This window comes from Mobula hypostoma, chromosome 3, assembly GCF_963921235.1.
Source record: "Mobula hypostoma chromosome 3, sMobHyp1.1, whole genome shotgun sequence".
In the NCBI taxonomy this organism is placed as follows: Eukaryota; Metazoa; Chordata; class Chondrichthyes; order Myliobatiformes; family Myliobatidae; genus Mobula; species Mobula hypostoma.
Window position 1 is genome coordinate 125441408 of NC_086099.1, and position 12529 is coordinate 125453936.

General features: G+C 40.8%; 1 protein-coding gene across 1 annotated transcript; it reads left to right on the plus strand.

The window, feature by feature from the left end:
• The first annotated feature begins 10543 nt into the window (after positions 1–10543).
• Positions 10544–12142, plus strand: LOC134343532 (hydra actinoporin-like toxin 4). Its single transcript, XM_063042279.1, has 3 exons — positions 10544–10666; positions 10954–11067; positions 11440–12142. Exons 2-3 carry the CDS (start codon positions 10964–10966, stop codon positions 11834–11836), a joined length of 501 nt encoding a protein of 166 aa, XP_062898349.1. The 5' UTR covers positions 10544–10666; positions 10954–10963; the 3' UTR covers positions 11837–12142.
• The last annotated feature ends 387 nt before the right edge of the window (positions 12143–12529 follow it).

Sequence of the window (12529 nt, forward strand, 5' to 3'; positions counted from 1 at the left end):
CAAACTTTGCAAGAAAGTCATCAATTCCATCATCTAAATCATTGACAGATAACGTTAAAAGAACTGGTCCCAACACAGACACCTGTGGATCACCACTAGTCGCTGGCAGTCAGCCAGAAAATGCTCCTTTTATTCTCACTCTTTGCCTTCTGCCAATCAGCCACGGCTTTATCCATGCTAGAATCTCTCCTATAATGCCACCGGCTAGTACCTTGTTAGGCAGCCTCATGTGTGGCACCTTGTCAAAGGCCTTCTGGAAATCCAAATACATAACATCAACCAATTCTCCTTTGTCTATCCTGCTTTTCATTTCTTGTCAGACGAGATTTTCCCTTGAGGAAACCATGCTCGCGACGGCTTATCTTATCACGTGTCTACAAGTACCCTGAGACCTCATCTATATTATTAAATGATTCCAATATCTTCCCAACCACTGAGGTCAGACTAACTGGCCTATAGTTTCATTTCTTCTGCTTTTCTCTTTTCTTGAAGAGTATAGGGACATTTCCAATTATCCAGTTGTCTGGAACTATTCCAGAATCTAGTGATTCTTGAAAGATCATTACCAGTGCCTCCATAATCTCTTCAGCCACCTCCTTCTGAACTCTGGGGTGTAAAATATCTTCTTAAGTTCAGATGACTTATCAACCTTCAGATCTTTCAGTTTCCCAAGAACCTTCTCTCTAGTTATGGTAACTTCATACACCGTGAGCCCTGACACCTGGAACTTCCACCATACTGCCAGTGTCTTCCACAGTGAAGAGTGATGCAAAATATTTATTCAGCTCATCCGCCATTTCCTTGTTTCCTATTACTACCTATCCAACGTAGTTTTCCAGCAGTCCGATATCCAGTCGCAACTCTCTTTACACTCTATGTATCTGAGGAAACTTTTTGTATCCTCTTTAATATTATTGGCCTGCTTACTTTCATATTCCATCTTTACCTTCTTAATGACTTTTAAAGTTGCCTTCTGTTGGTTTTTAAACGCTTCCCAATCTTCTGATTTCCCACTATTTTTGCTCTATTTTATGCCCTCTCTCTGGCTTTTATGTTGGCTGTGACTTCTCTTGTTAGCCACAGCTGTGTCATCCTGCCTTTAGAATACTTCTTCTTCTTTGCGATGTATATATCCTGTGCCTTCTGAATTGCTTCCAGAAATTCCAGTCATCCCAGCCAGTGTTCCTTTCCAATCAATTCTGGCCAACTTGTCTTTCATGCCTCTATAATTCCCTTTACTTCACTGTATACTGATACATCTGACTTTAGCTTCTCCTTCTGAAATTTCAGGGTGAATCCGCCTTCGCGCAGCAGCTCCTCCAATGGGTCTCTGCAGACATTGTATGGGTCCTATAGAATGTTTTCCTATGCAGCATCTTATCAAGCACTTTCCAAAAAATCCAAATACACTACATTCACTGGCTCTCACATTACTATTCTACTAATCACCTTCTCAAAGATCACCAACAGGTTATGAAACATGATTTCCCTTTCCTGAATTGCACATTGCTCTGGATTACCAGCAAATGCAGAATCTCCTGTGTTTGAGAAAGATGTGTTTAGGAGCAGAGAAGGTTGGGGATTAAGTGCTAAAATTCATGGTCAAGCTTTGATTAAGGGAACATTAGGAAAAGAAAACATACAGTAATGATGCACTAGAAAGGGGAAGGGATTGGATCACAATGGAATGCCGAATTCCATAGTTAGATTTCGATGACCTCAGGGCAATTAAAGATGAACAAGAAAAAGGAAATTGCACAACCCGATAACAGTTGTTTTGAAATATGGAAATGGGTCTCTTAAATCTGGGCTCCAGCCATTTTACATACACAAGCTGGACAGAAGATTCTTCTTTAAACTATATGAGAACAATAAAGGAATTGTCTGTTTCAATCCATAATTATCCTGCACAATTTAGAATTCCACCATGGATGGTCCCAAGCTCAGGGAGGGTTGGGCACTGGGTTAGCAAACTCATCCCGTAAAAACCCAGAGCTACAGAAATGCCAACAGAACCTCCAAAGACCTCATCCCCAGGAGAGGAAGGAGAAGGGCTACAGCTGGGATAACTTCAAAGACTGGCCCAGGACAGAGAACTCTGGTGAGTTGTTGTCAGCGGCCTATGCCCCAGTAGTGCTGTTGAACTCAATCTGAGATGCCCTGGAAACTGGAACCTGGCAGGCAACATACAATCCGGGAATCATGTTCTCATCCATAGATCATCCTTTCAGTTCCCCTAACTAACAAATACCCAGTCACCACAGCTCACCACTTCTCTCCCCTTCCCTATCGGCCACAGATCGAGACTCAGTGCCAGAGACCTGACCACTGTGACCTGCCTCTGCCAGGTCATCCCCTCCCCCCCAACAATATCCAATGTGGTATACCCGTTGTTGAGTGAAATGGCCACAGGCGTACTCTGAAATGGCTGTTTTATTCCTTTCACCCTCTTGACTGTCACTCAGCTTCCTGTTTCCTACGTCTTGTATATAACAACCTTTCTTTCTGTCCTGTCTGTCAACCACTCAGCCTCCCAAATGATCCAGAGTTCATCCAGTAGTCTGTGATGAAACGGTGGTAGAAGTTGGAGGAGCTCAGGAAGCCTGTAGCTGTTTGAAGCTGTCCCATCGGCGGCTTTCAATGACATCGTACGAGTTCTTTGGGTCCATGGTTATCTGTTGGGGTGAAAGGACATAACCCAGGAAGGAATGACTAGGGGTGTACAACTGAGAGGACAAGAGGAACTCCAGGCCTGTAAAGGAGGTGAGAAGATGGGATGAGCAAGGGTGTCCAGGGAATGAAGGAGTTGTCACTATTGATGCAGTCGTCACCTGCATCTCATCCATTTCCTGGACCACCATGCTGATACCATCTTCCCACCACCTTAACAGGGATAGAGTTTCTCTTGTTGTCTTCTCCCACCCCATGAGCCTCTGCATCCAACACATAATTTTCTGCAGCTTCCAAAGGGACCCAACCATGAAACATATGTTTACATCCCCTCCACCGCATTCTCCGATTTCCACAGGGATTGTTCATCTGTGATTCCCTTGACCATCCATCCCTCACCATTAATCTCCCTCCTGGCACTTATTCCTGCAAGCAGCAGAAATGCTACACCTGCCCATTCACCTCCTCCCTCACCTCCATTCAAAGCCAAAAACAGTCCTTCCAGGTGAGACAACACTTCATCTTTGAATCTGTTAGGGTTGTCCATTGTGTCCGGTGCTCCCTCCTCTACATGCAGCCTCCTCTACATTGGTGAGACCTGACATAGACGGGGGGCGGGGGGGGGGCTACTATCTGACTGAGACCCATCCAGACAAAAGGACAGGCAATGGGATGTTTTACAAAATGGCATCTTCAGAAAGGGACAGACTGATAATGAGAAATGCATTAAAAGACACTCTGATTAATAAGTAACTGATGGTTGAGGTAATTTTAGAATGATGCCAGTAAGAACTCAAAGAAGTAAGGAAGGAGGTACTTGTATGGATCAGGATGGGACTCATACTATATAATTAGTAATAAAGAACTAAACAATGTCTCCAAGGTGTGTGAGAGATGTATAAGAGAGTGCCTTGTGACATACCTGACTGTAATGACTCTGGAGACTAACAACCAAAGAAGAAAACCCCAAGTCAGGGACTCAAAGAAGAATGTGTCAAGATCAAACTCTGGCCGAGTTCATCAAGAGTTGGTAATAGATGAACACATCCAGTGAGTTATGGATTTGTATAAGTAAGCTAAAAAGCTACACAACTAAAAGAAGTGGGAATGCCAGAAGTTAATAAGTCTTGTTTGAAACTTTCAAGAACTCTTCATCTCATATTCTCAATAATTATTGCTTATTTATTTATTATTATTATTATTTCTTTCTTTTTGTATTTGCACAGTTTTTGTCTTGCACACTGGTTGAACAACCAAGTTGGTGTGTACTTTAATTGGTTATTATTCTATTACGGATTGACTGAATACGTCCGCAAGAAAATGAATTTCGGGATTGTATATGGTGACATATACTGTATGTACTTTGACAATAAATTTACTTTGAACTTTGAATCTTGAAGTTGTTTGAACTAATCCTCACTGATGAAAACTATATTTGTTTGTCAAATTCATTGTCTGGTGTGATTTATATGTAAGATTTTAGGCAATATCTCCTGCCTCACAGAATCTCCACTGATATTTTGATCATATCTGTGCAAGATCTCTGATGCATGCATTCATCCTAAAAATACAATTCCCAGCTTAATGTTCTCCTCTTCTTGCATAAATAGTTTTGTTGAGTCACTTACGGGAAAATTTCCCAGAATGTCTTTTTGTCTTGGAATGCAGACAGCAAAATCTAGCAGGTCTGGGCAGGTCAGATCCAACATCAATAGAGTTAAGAAAGACTGAATTGTGTAAGACTGAAGAGTTGGGGACACGCCTGTCCCAGCATGTGAGGTCAGCTCCAGCAGACTGGGCAGATGAGATCTACAGTGAGATCCAAAGGCCAAGAAGGCGGTTCTGAAACGCTCCATGGAGTCCGTGGAGAACCAAGTGCATGATGAGCCACAGGAGGCGTTATGGACATCCAATGCCAGCCAGGAAGATCCCAGTTTGTGATGCTTGTTAGTACAACTGGAACCGGTCTTCTGAGGTCAAGAGAGTAGAACTGCCCCAGTGGCTTTTCCACTTTTAAAACTCTCCTGCACAGGTTCCTGTCATTGTTATCACGAAGAACAACCACCACCACCAAACCAACAAATTGATTTGAAAAATTTCTCTGTGTAGCATCATAATTTTGAATGAACTTGCAAGGAAGTCCTTCTGTTGCAATTTTTTTGTCTTCATTATTTATTCCTGCTTCTTTTTCTGGTTCCTATAAAGCTCCAAATATGTGATACCTCACCCTCTCTTTCACTTGTTCATTGCGGTGAAATCAAGATTCATCCTGCCGTTTCTTACCCTGGCTCTTTCCCAGTAGCCTCAGACTGTCAGATGTACGGCTCGCCTTAACCCACCCGCAGATTAACGTCTCTTTAAACACAAAAAAGTGAAACTTTGCAGATGCTGGAGATCTGAGAGTGAAACAGAACATTTTGAAAATACTCACTGGGTTAAGAAGCATTTGTGGAGAGAGAGGAAAGCACACATTGTTAGAATGTAAATGAAGCACAACAACAATCTTTTGGATTAGTTCTTTGACAGTAAATCTGGTCATGGTCAGAGTGAAGCTTTTAAAGCAAGGTCTGTCTTCTGTGGGCACATACAGCCATCAGGGGTTATATTTGTTCTGGAATTACAGGTGCCCAAGTTCATACATATTGACTTAATTTAATTCCACCAACAGCCATAACCTGAAACTACCCCATCCTGAACCTTGGTACACTGGTTGATCCTGGTCTGGGGGAAAGTCTGTCTCCTTTGCTGTCCGAATGCTTTTGCTGCAGTTGATGATGCTAACATCTCCTCATTGCTGATTTGCCTAGATACCAGGACCAGAGAAAGATAATTATGCCACTCTGTATACCATCTTCAGAAATTGTAGATCCTTTCAACTAATTACTCACTTGTGCAGGACCCAGAATTCCATTGGGCTACTAATCCAGAACATCAAACCAAAAGTTCAGTGAGGTCATTGGCGACCAAGTGTTGTCTTCACATTGTAACCTTGTAGCCTTCCTTTATTGTGAATCACAGGACAACTTCATGCTTGGTTTAAGGGGAAATTTCAATCGACATTACTAAATAATGTGGTGGCTCAGTAGTGTAGTGGTTAGCACAACACTTTACAGTACAGGCAACTCGGGTAGAATTCCTGCCACTGTATATAAGGAGTCTGTAGGTACTCCCCGTGACCACGTGGGTTTCCTCCAGGTGCTCTGGTTTCCTCTCACAGTCCAAAGATGTACTGGTTGGTAGGTTAACTAGTCACTGTAAATTGTCCTGTGATCAGGCTAGGATTAAATGACAGGATTGCTGGGAAGTGGGACTCAAAGGGTTGGAAAGGCCTATTCCACACTGTATCTCAATACATACATACATAACTAACTAACCAACTAACCAACCAACCAACTAACCAACCAAACCAACCAACCAGCCCTGTTGATGTTTCATGGCAGAAACATGAGCCAATGACAAGGTCACCTTCTCCTGTGACATCTGAAAAATTGCAATGCCTCATCACAGGGGGCTTGAACCGCTCACCTTAGGGGAAAATAATGCAGTAACAAAAAAATGTCCGTTGTTCTAATTTTGAATATGCAAATTCATACTTAATAATATCTCCAGTTGACAAATTATGAAGCATTTTTTATTTGTACTCATCAAGGACGTGACAGACTATGAAGCAGGGTAGAAGCTATGTAAATCAATTTATTGTCTATAATGTAAATAATAGAGATATGCATCCATTACTTCACCAAATTTCTCACTGATTAATTGACTCAAGTGCCCTACTGATTGCTTTCCAATTTTGGCAACAATTGATGGAGAGACATTAACAATCATTTGTTGGTATATGTAGTGATGTGGATTCCATTCAGTAATAAATCACTTGAATTTATTGAGCAGCTTACATGGAAGCAACTAATTTCCAAATACACATCTTTCATCAGGCTGAGATCCTCCAGCATTTTGTGAATGTTGCTCAAGATTTCCAACATCTGCAGAATCTCTCGAGTTTACATTTAATCCTAAATAACTTTCAAACTGGAAGCTTGAACCATTTAGATGATCTAGAGGGAGATTTTACCTTTGCTTTCCCAGCTCTGTCCCATTCCCAATCAAAGATACAGTATATTAAGCCAGAGTTTTCAATGATTGTATGTCTGGGGATAGTTGTTTGAGAGTTTCAGAAACTGATTTACTATTCATTTTGTTTGAAGCTTGCGGAACTGTTTCTTCAGGATGGTTACAGGATTCCATTAAAATGTTGGATAACTATCCATTTGTTCAGTAGCGTTATGAGATATGAGTGATTTAGCTGCAGTATAAATCTCTTACAGAGCTTGAATTCTGTACTGACTCTGTGAATCGTTGCTTTAGACATTAACAAAAGTCAGGTTGAAGCAATGGAAATTGAATATTTTCTGCTCTACCCATGAGCAAGACATGTTAATGTCATAAATAAGCTGTAATATCAGAGCATTCCCGAGATTACAGCATCCATTATATTGGAAAGTAAAAGTGTGCGCTACCATTGCTTTTGAGCTTGGGAAGAATTTTGAGAGCTGTTAACAATTTCCAGGTTTCCACTGATGAAATAGACCTTTGCTACCCTGAGAGATGCTGAAGAATTAATCAAACGTTTGAGATACTGTGTGATGTTGTCTCCAAACAAGAAAGAGTTCAAATCATAGGTGGAGACTTCAACCAGACATGCTTGAAGATATCCCTGCCCAATTACTATCAGTATACCAGCAGCGGAGAGCCCAACATACAAGACCACTTTTTACTAAGATAAGGAATACCTACCATTCCATGCACATATCGCATTTCTGGAAATATGATCACTTGGCTGTCCTTCTCCAACCTGCTTACAGGCAGAGGCTAAAGTGCAAAGTTCCAGAGAATAGAAAAACAAAGAGGTGGTCATGGTATTACTTGATGTCAGTAGACTGGGTCGTGTTCAGTGACTCATCTGTGGATGTCATGGACTTCATTAGAACAGTTGCAGACAAGTATTTTTCCACAATATCAGTCAGTCTTGCCCAATAAGAAACCTGGATGAACCATGAGATCCGAAATCTGCTGAGGAGCAGATCAGAGACATTCAAGTCTGGCGATCAAGTGACATAGGTGACAACAGGGCTTCACTTGCAGATGAGCTCAATGCCTTATATGCTCACTTTGACTATCAAAAACATGGACAATAATTTACAAAGTCCAACCATCCCAAAAGATTCTGTGATTTCAGTTTCTGAGGCCGACATGCGAGCATCCTTTGGGACGGTGAACCTACGAAAAGCATCCAGCTAGAGACGGGGCTCCTGCCCAAGTACTAAAACCTTGTGCAGATCAACAGGCTGGAGTATTCACTGAGAACCTTAACTGTTCACATCGGCAAAATGAGGTACCCGCCTGCTTGAAGCAGGCTTCAATTAGACTGGTGCATCAGAACAAAGTGGCAACTTGCCTCAATGTCTATCATCCAGTAACTAATCAATCCACAGAGATGAAGTACTTTGAAAGGTCGGTGTTGAAATATATCAACCTCTACCAGGGAAGCAATTTGAATCCACTCTAATTTGCCGACCAGAGCAACAGGTCCACATCAGATGCCATTTCATTGGCTCCTCTCAACCCTGAAACATCTGGCCAGCAAAGATTCATACATCAGGATGCTCTTCATTGACTACAGCTCAGCATTCATTTCCATCATCCCCTCAAAACTCATCAATAAGCTTCAAGCCCTGGATTCCTGATTTTCTCACTTGCAAGCCCCAGTCAGCTGAGATTGGCAACAACATCTCCTCCACGATCTCCATCAGCACAGGTACACCACAAGGCTGTGTGCTTAGCCCCCTGCTCTACTGGATTTACACTTATGACTGTGTGGCTGAGTACAGCTCCAAAGCCACATTCAAGTTTGCTGATGATATCATGGCTAGACCAAATCAAAGTGGTGCCAAATTAGCATTTCGGAGTGAGATTGAAAATCTGGCTGAGTGCTGCCATAACAACAGCTTCTCACTGAATGTCAGCAGGACTAAGGAGCTGGTTATTGACTTTAGGTGAAGGAAACCAAAGGTGCATGAGATAGTCCTCATCAGATGTGGAGAGGGTCTGCAACTTTAAATTCCTCACTGTCATTATTTTAGATAACCTGTCCTGGGCCCAAAAGATATGTGCAATTACAAATAAAGCACAGCAGTGCCTCTACTTTTTTGCAGTTTGCAAAGATTAGGCATGACATCTAAATCTTTGACAAACCTCCATGGATGTGCAGCAGAGAGCGTATTGACTGGCTGCATCACAGACTGGCATGGAAACACCAATGCCCTTGAATGGAAAATCCTACAACAAGTAGTGGATATGTCCCAGTCCATCACGGGTAAAGCCCTCCCCACCATTGAGCACATCTATACGAAAGATTAACGCAGGAAAGCAGCATCCATCATCAGAGATTCCCACCACCCAGACATGCTCCCTGCTCACTGCTGCCATCAGGAAGAAGGTACAGGAACCTCAGGAGTCACACCACCAGGGTCAGGAAGAGTTATTACCCCTCAGCCATCAAGCTCCTGAACCAGAGGGGATAACTTCACTCAACTTCACTTGCCCCATCACTGAAATATTGCCATAACCTATGGTCTCACTTTCAAGGAATCTTCATCCCATGTTCTCGATATTTATTGCTTATTTATTTATCATTATTTTTTCTTTCTATTTGTCTTTACACCGTTATCTTTTGCACACTGGTTGAATGCTCAAGTTGACACAGTCTTTCATTGATTCTGTTATGGTTATAACTCTATTATCGATTTACTGAGTATGCCGGCAAGAAAATGAATCTCAGGGTTGCATGTGGTAACATACATGTACGTTGAACTTTGAGTTCCTGTGGGTTTGTTGTTGAACTGATAGGATCAAGGTAGCACAAGGCTTCCTGTAAAAAGTTGCACCCTGATGACACAGGAATGTTTCCTTCAGGTCTCAGTTATGTTTACTTTCAAATTGCTCCTTAAAATGTATTTATGTCTGTGGGCACTTCACGAGAGCAAAGTTCATTGTGATCAGTCATCTTTGTCAGGCACTTAATTGTAATCTTTAAATCACATGATATTATAGCATTACCAACTTCCAACATGTAATTTCATAAAAACATTGTTTGCCATAATACATGCATCAGTCAAACATGGAGCTGAAGAAAAGAACGAGAAGAAATGAGGACAGTTATCTAAAATCTTTATCAAAGCATTGTGCACATTGGAATAGCCAGAAAGATAGGCTTGAGGATTCTTCTAAACACCAAAAGATAAGAAACTTCAAAAGCAGAATAAGCAGTAGATCTGAGACCATGTACTGATATTTCTGTGCAAAATCATGTTTCAAAAGTAGGGCTTATTTATCCTATTGTTTACATTATTTGTTTAGCAATAAACTTTAAACTCTCTCTGGTCATATACTTTGTATGCATTTGCAGTTAGTTATGGGTGTGTTTTCAGAATTAGAATCAGAATCAGATTTAATATCACCGGCATATGCTGTGAAATTTGTTAACTTTGCTGCAGCAATACAATGAAATACATGATAAATAAATAGAGAAAAAAGTGAGTTACATTAACTCTCTCTCTCTCTCTCTCTATCTCTATCTCTATCGATCTACCTATCTATCTATATATATACTTTTTTAAGTTAAATTAAGTAGTGGAAATTAACAGAAATAAAAATGTAGTGAAGTTGTGTTTATGGATTCAATGTCCATCTAGGGCTCAGATGTCGGAGGGGAAGAAGCTGTTCCTGATTCGCTGAGTGTGTGCCTTCTGTACCTCCTTCCCCACATTAGCGGTATGAAGAGGTGGTTCCGCAAGTTCTGAGCTGGAATTTTTCATCTGAAAGCAGAAGACAGCAAACTGGTATTTTCAAGCTTGAACCGGCACAGGGGAGCTTCCCTGGTCCGATACATTTCCATTTGCCTCGGTCCAAGAATCAAAGAGCAGGCATATTCTGTCAGGTATAAATCCCCAAATTGAATTGTTTATCGGTGCAAAACACGGTGAGTAAATTAATTTTACTCACTGAGTAAAGGGTCTCGGCCCGAAATGTCGACTGAACCTCTTTTAATAGATGTTGCCTGGCCTGCTGCGTTCACCAGAATTTTGTGTTGGTGTTGCTTGAATTTCCAGCATCTGCAGATTTCCTCGTGTTTGCGAGTAAATTAATTTAATGATTTTTCAGATAATCGTGTTTATATGTTTCTGAAAAAAGTATTTTTTACGATGATTATCTATGCTTTTCCAGATTTTACATAATGTCAAAGTCAATTGAAGAAATAATTAAATCCGTTAACTCCACCAGATGTGTGGGGATTGAAATCTGCAACAAAAGCTCGAGCAAAATTTTAACTAGTCCTAAGTAAGTAAACTTCTGTGTAATTCTTTCTTTTTTTTTGCAATAGAGAGGTTCAAAGTATTTTATTCAATTAAATACGATTGAGGTATTATTGTGATTAAGTCTAGAGCTATCATTCTTTGTCCAAGGAAGATTAAAAAGAATTTGACCTAATACCACCCCGTGTGGCAATGTGTCCAGCTTCATTTCAGAACTGCATTGGAATTTTTCACTTTATTGAGGATATTCCCACTTTTAAATACAAGGTGTTTTAGCTTGCGTGCCTTTATGTCAGATATGTGAAGATGGTGATTTTTCTACATATAAAGGACGAAGCGATGTGACATCTAAAGAATGATTAGAAATGGTGCGCCTCACAAGATTTGTCTCTTGCAGGACCTACATTTACAGTGGCAAAGTACACACGTCACCTTCCGACCCCATTAACCAGGGAGAGAAAGGAGTGTGCGTCATCGAAAAACGTTCATACTCATTGTGGGGCGCTGTCGGGGTGCTGAGCTACCGTATTGGTAACACCCAGATCTCCGTGCTGGTTTCCAACCCTTACAACTACTTCATGTACAGCATCCAGTATGCTCTGGATGTCTCCGACGAAATCACTCGGACTGACTACAACTTATATAAAAATATGTACAACGATCTTGGATCGAATTCCATTTTGAAGGCATCGGTGGAATCACCTTCGAACTCAACGACAAGGGACATATATGTTTCAGTCACTATGTCTGACGAGAAGAAAGCGATTCTCAAAATGGATATCAGAGATGCTTAAGTTAACTCTCTGTTACAGCTCTAACAGTTAGTAACGGTTACAAATCTCAACATAGTGAAGCCACTTTACCAGTGCTACCGATAATTTCATCCAATCACCCCACCTTTCATATCATCTTTAATCTTTTTGTTATTGTTTCTCGTTTGTTTCTTTAATGTAATGTACTAACATGACTGCGGTGGCTAAAACCAAAAATTCATTCCATTTTCTATCAACTCAGCGCTTGAAAAGTAATATATTTTAACTTCTTATGCTATGAAGAACAGTTTAAGGTTTATTGGTAACTTGACAGCTTATAATTACATTTCCAACAATAATAAAACAATAATATTCCAAATGTACTGCTTGTTTTTTTTTGCTTAATGATTTATGCATAATTCACAGAAAGAACTTTTTGATACCACACCGATGAAACCATTCAGCTCACACAAAAGAGAAAGTACTATGTGGTAGGAATAAAGGATTGGCTAGTGAACTCATTTTTCTGTGTATTTTATGTAACAATGACAGGCACTACAGTGTAATACAAAGACCAAGGGTTGTTTTGCTCTGAACTGGAGATATCTTTCAATGTTATTCCACTGAAGGTAGAAGTGGGAGATGTAGATCAGCTTTGGAATTAAGCACAGTTTAGATGCATGTCGAAGTGACTGTCATCACCGATAATGAAATAAAGAGACTGGGCCCAGAACA

Excerpts from the sequence above, each read along its gene's own strand:
- LOC134343532 (XM_063042279.1), top strand. The coding sequence starts at position 10,964 with ATGTCAAAGTCAATTGAAGAAATAATTAAATCCGTTAACTCCACCAGA. Across the intron at positions 11,068-11,439 it reads AAAATTTTAACTAGTCCTAA|GACCTACATTTACAGTGGCA; the intron begins GTAAGTAAACTT and ends TGTCTCTTGCAG.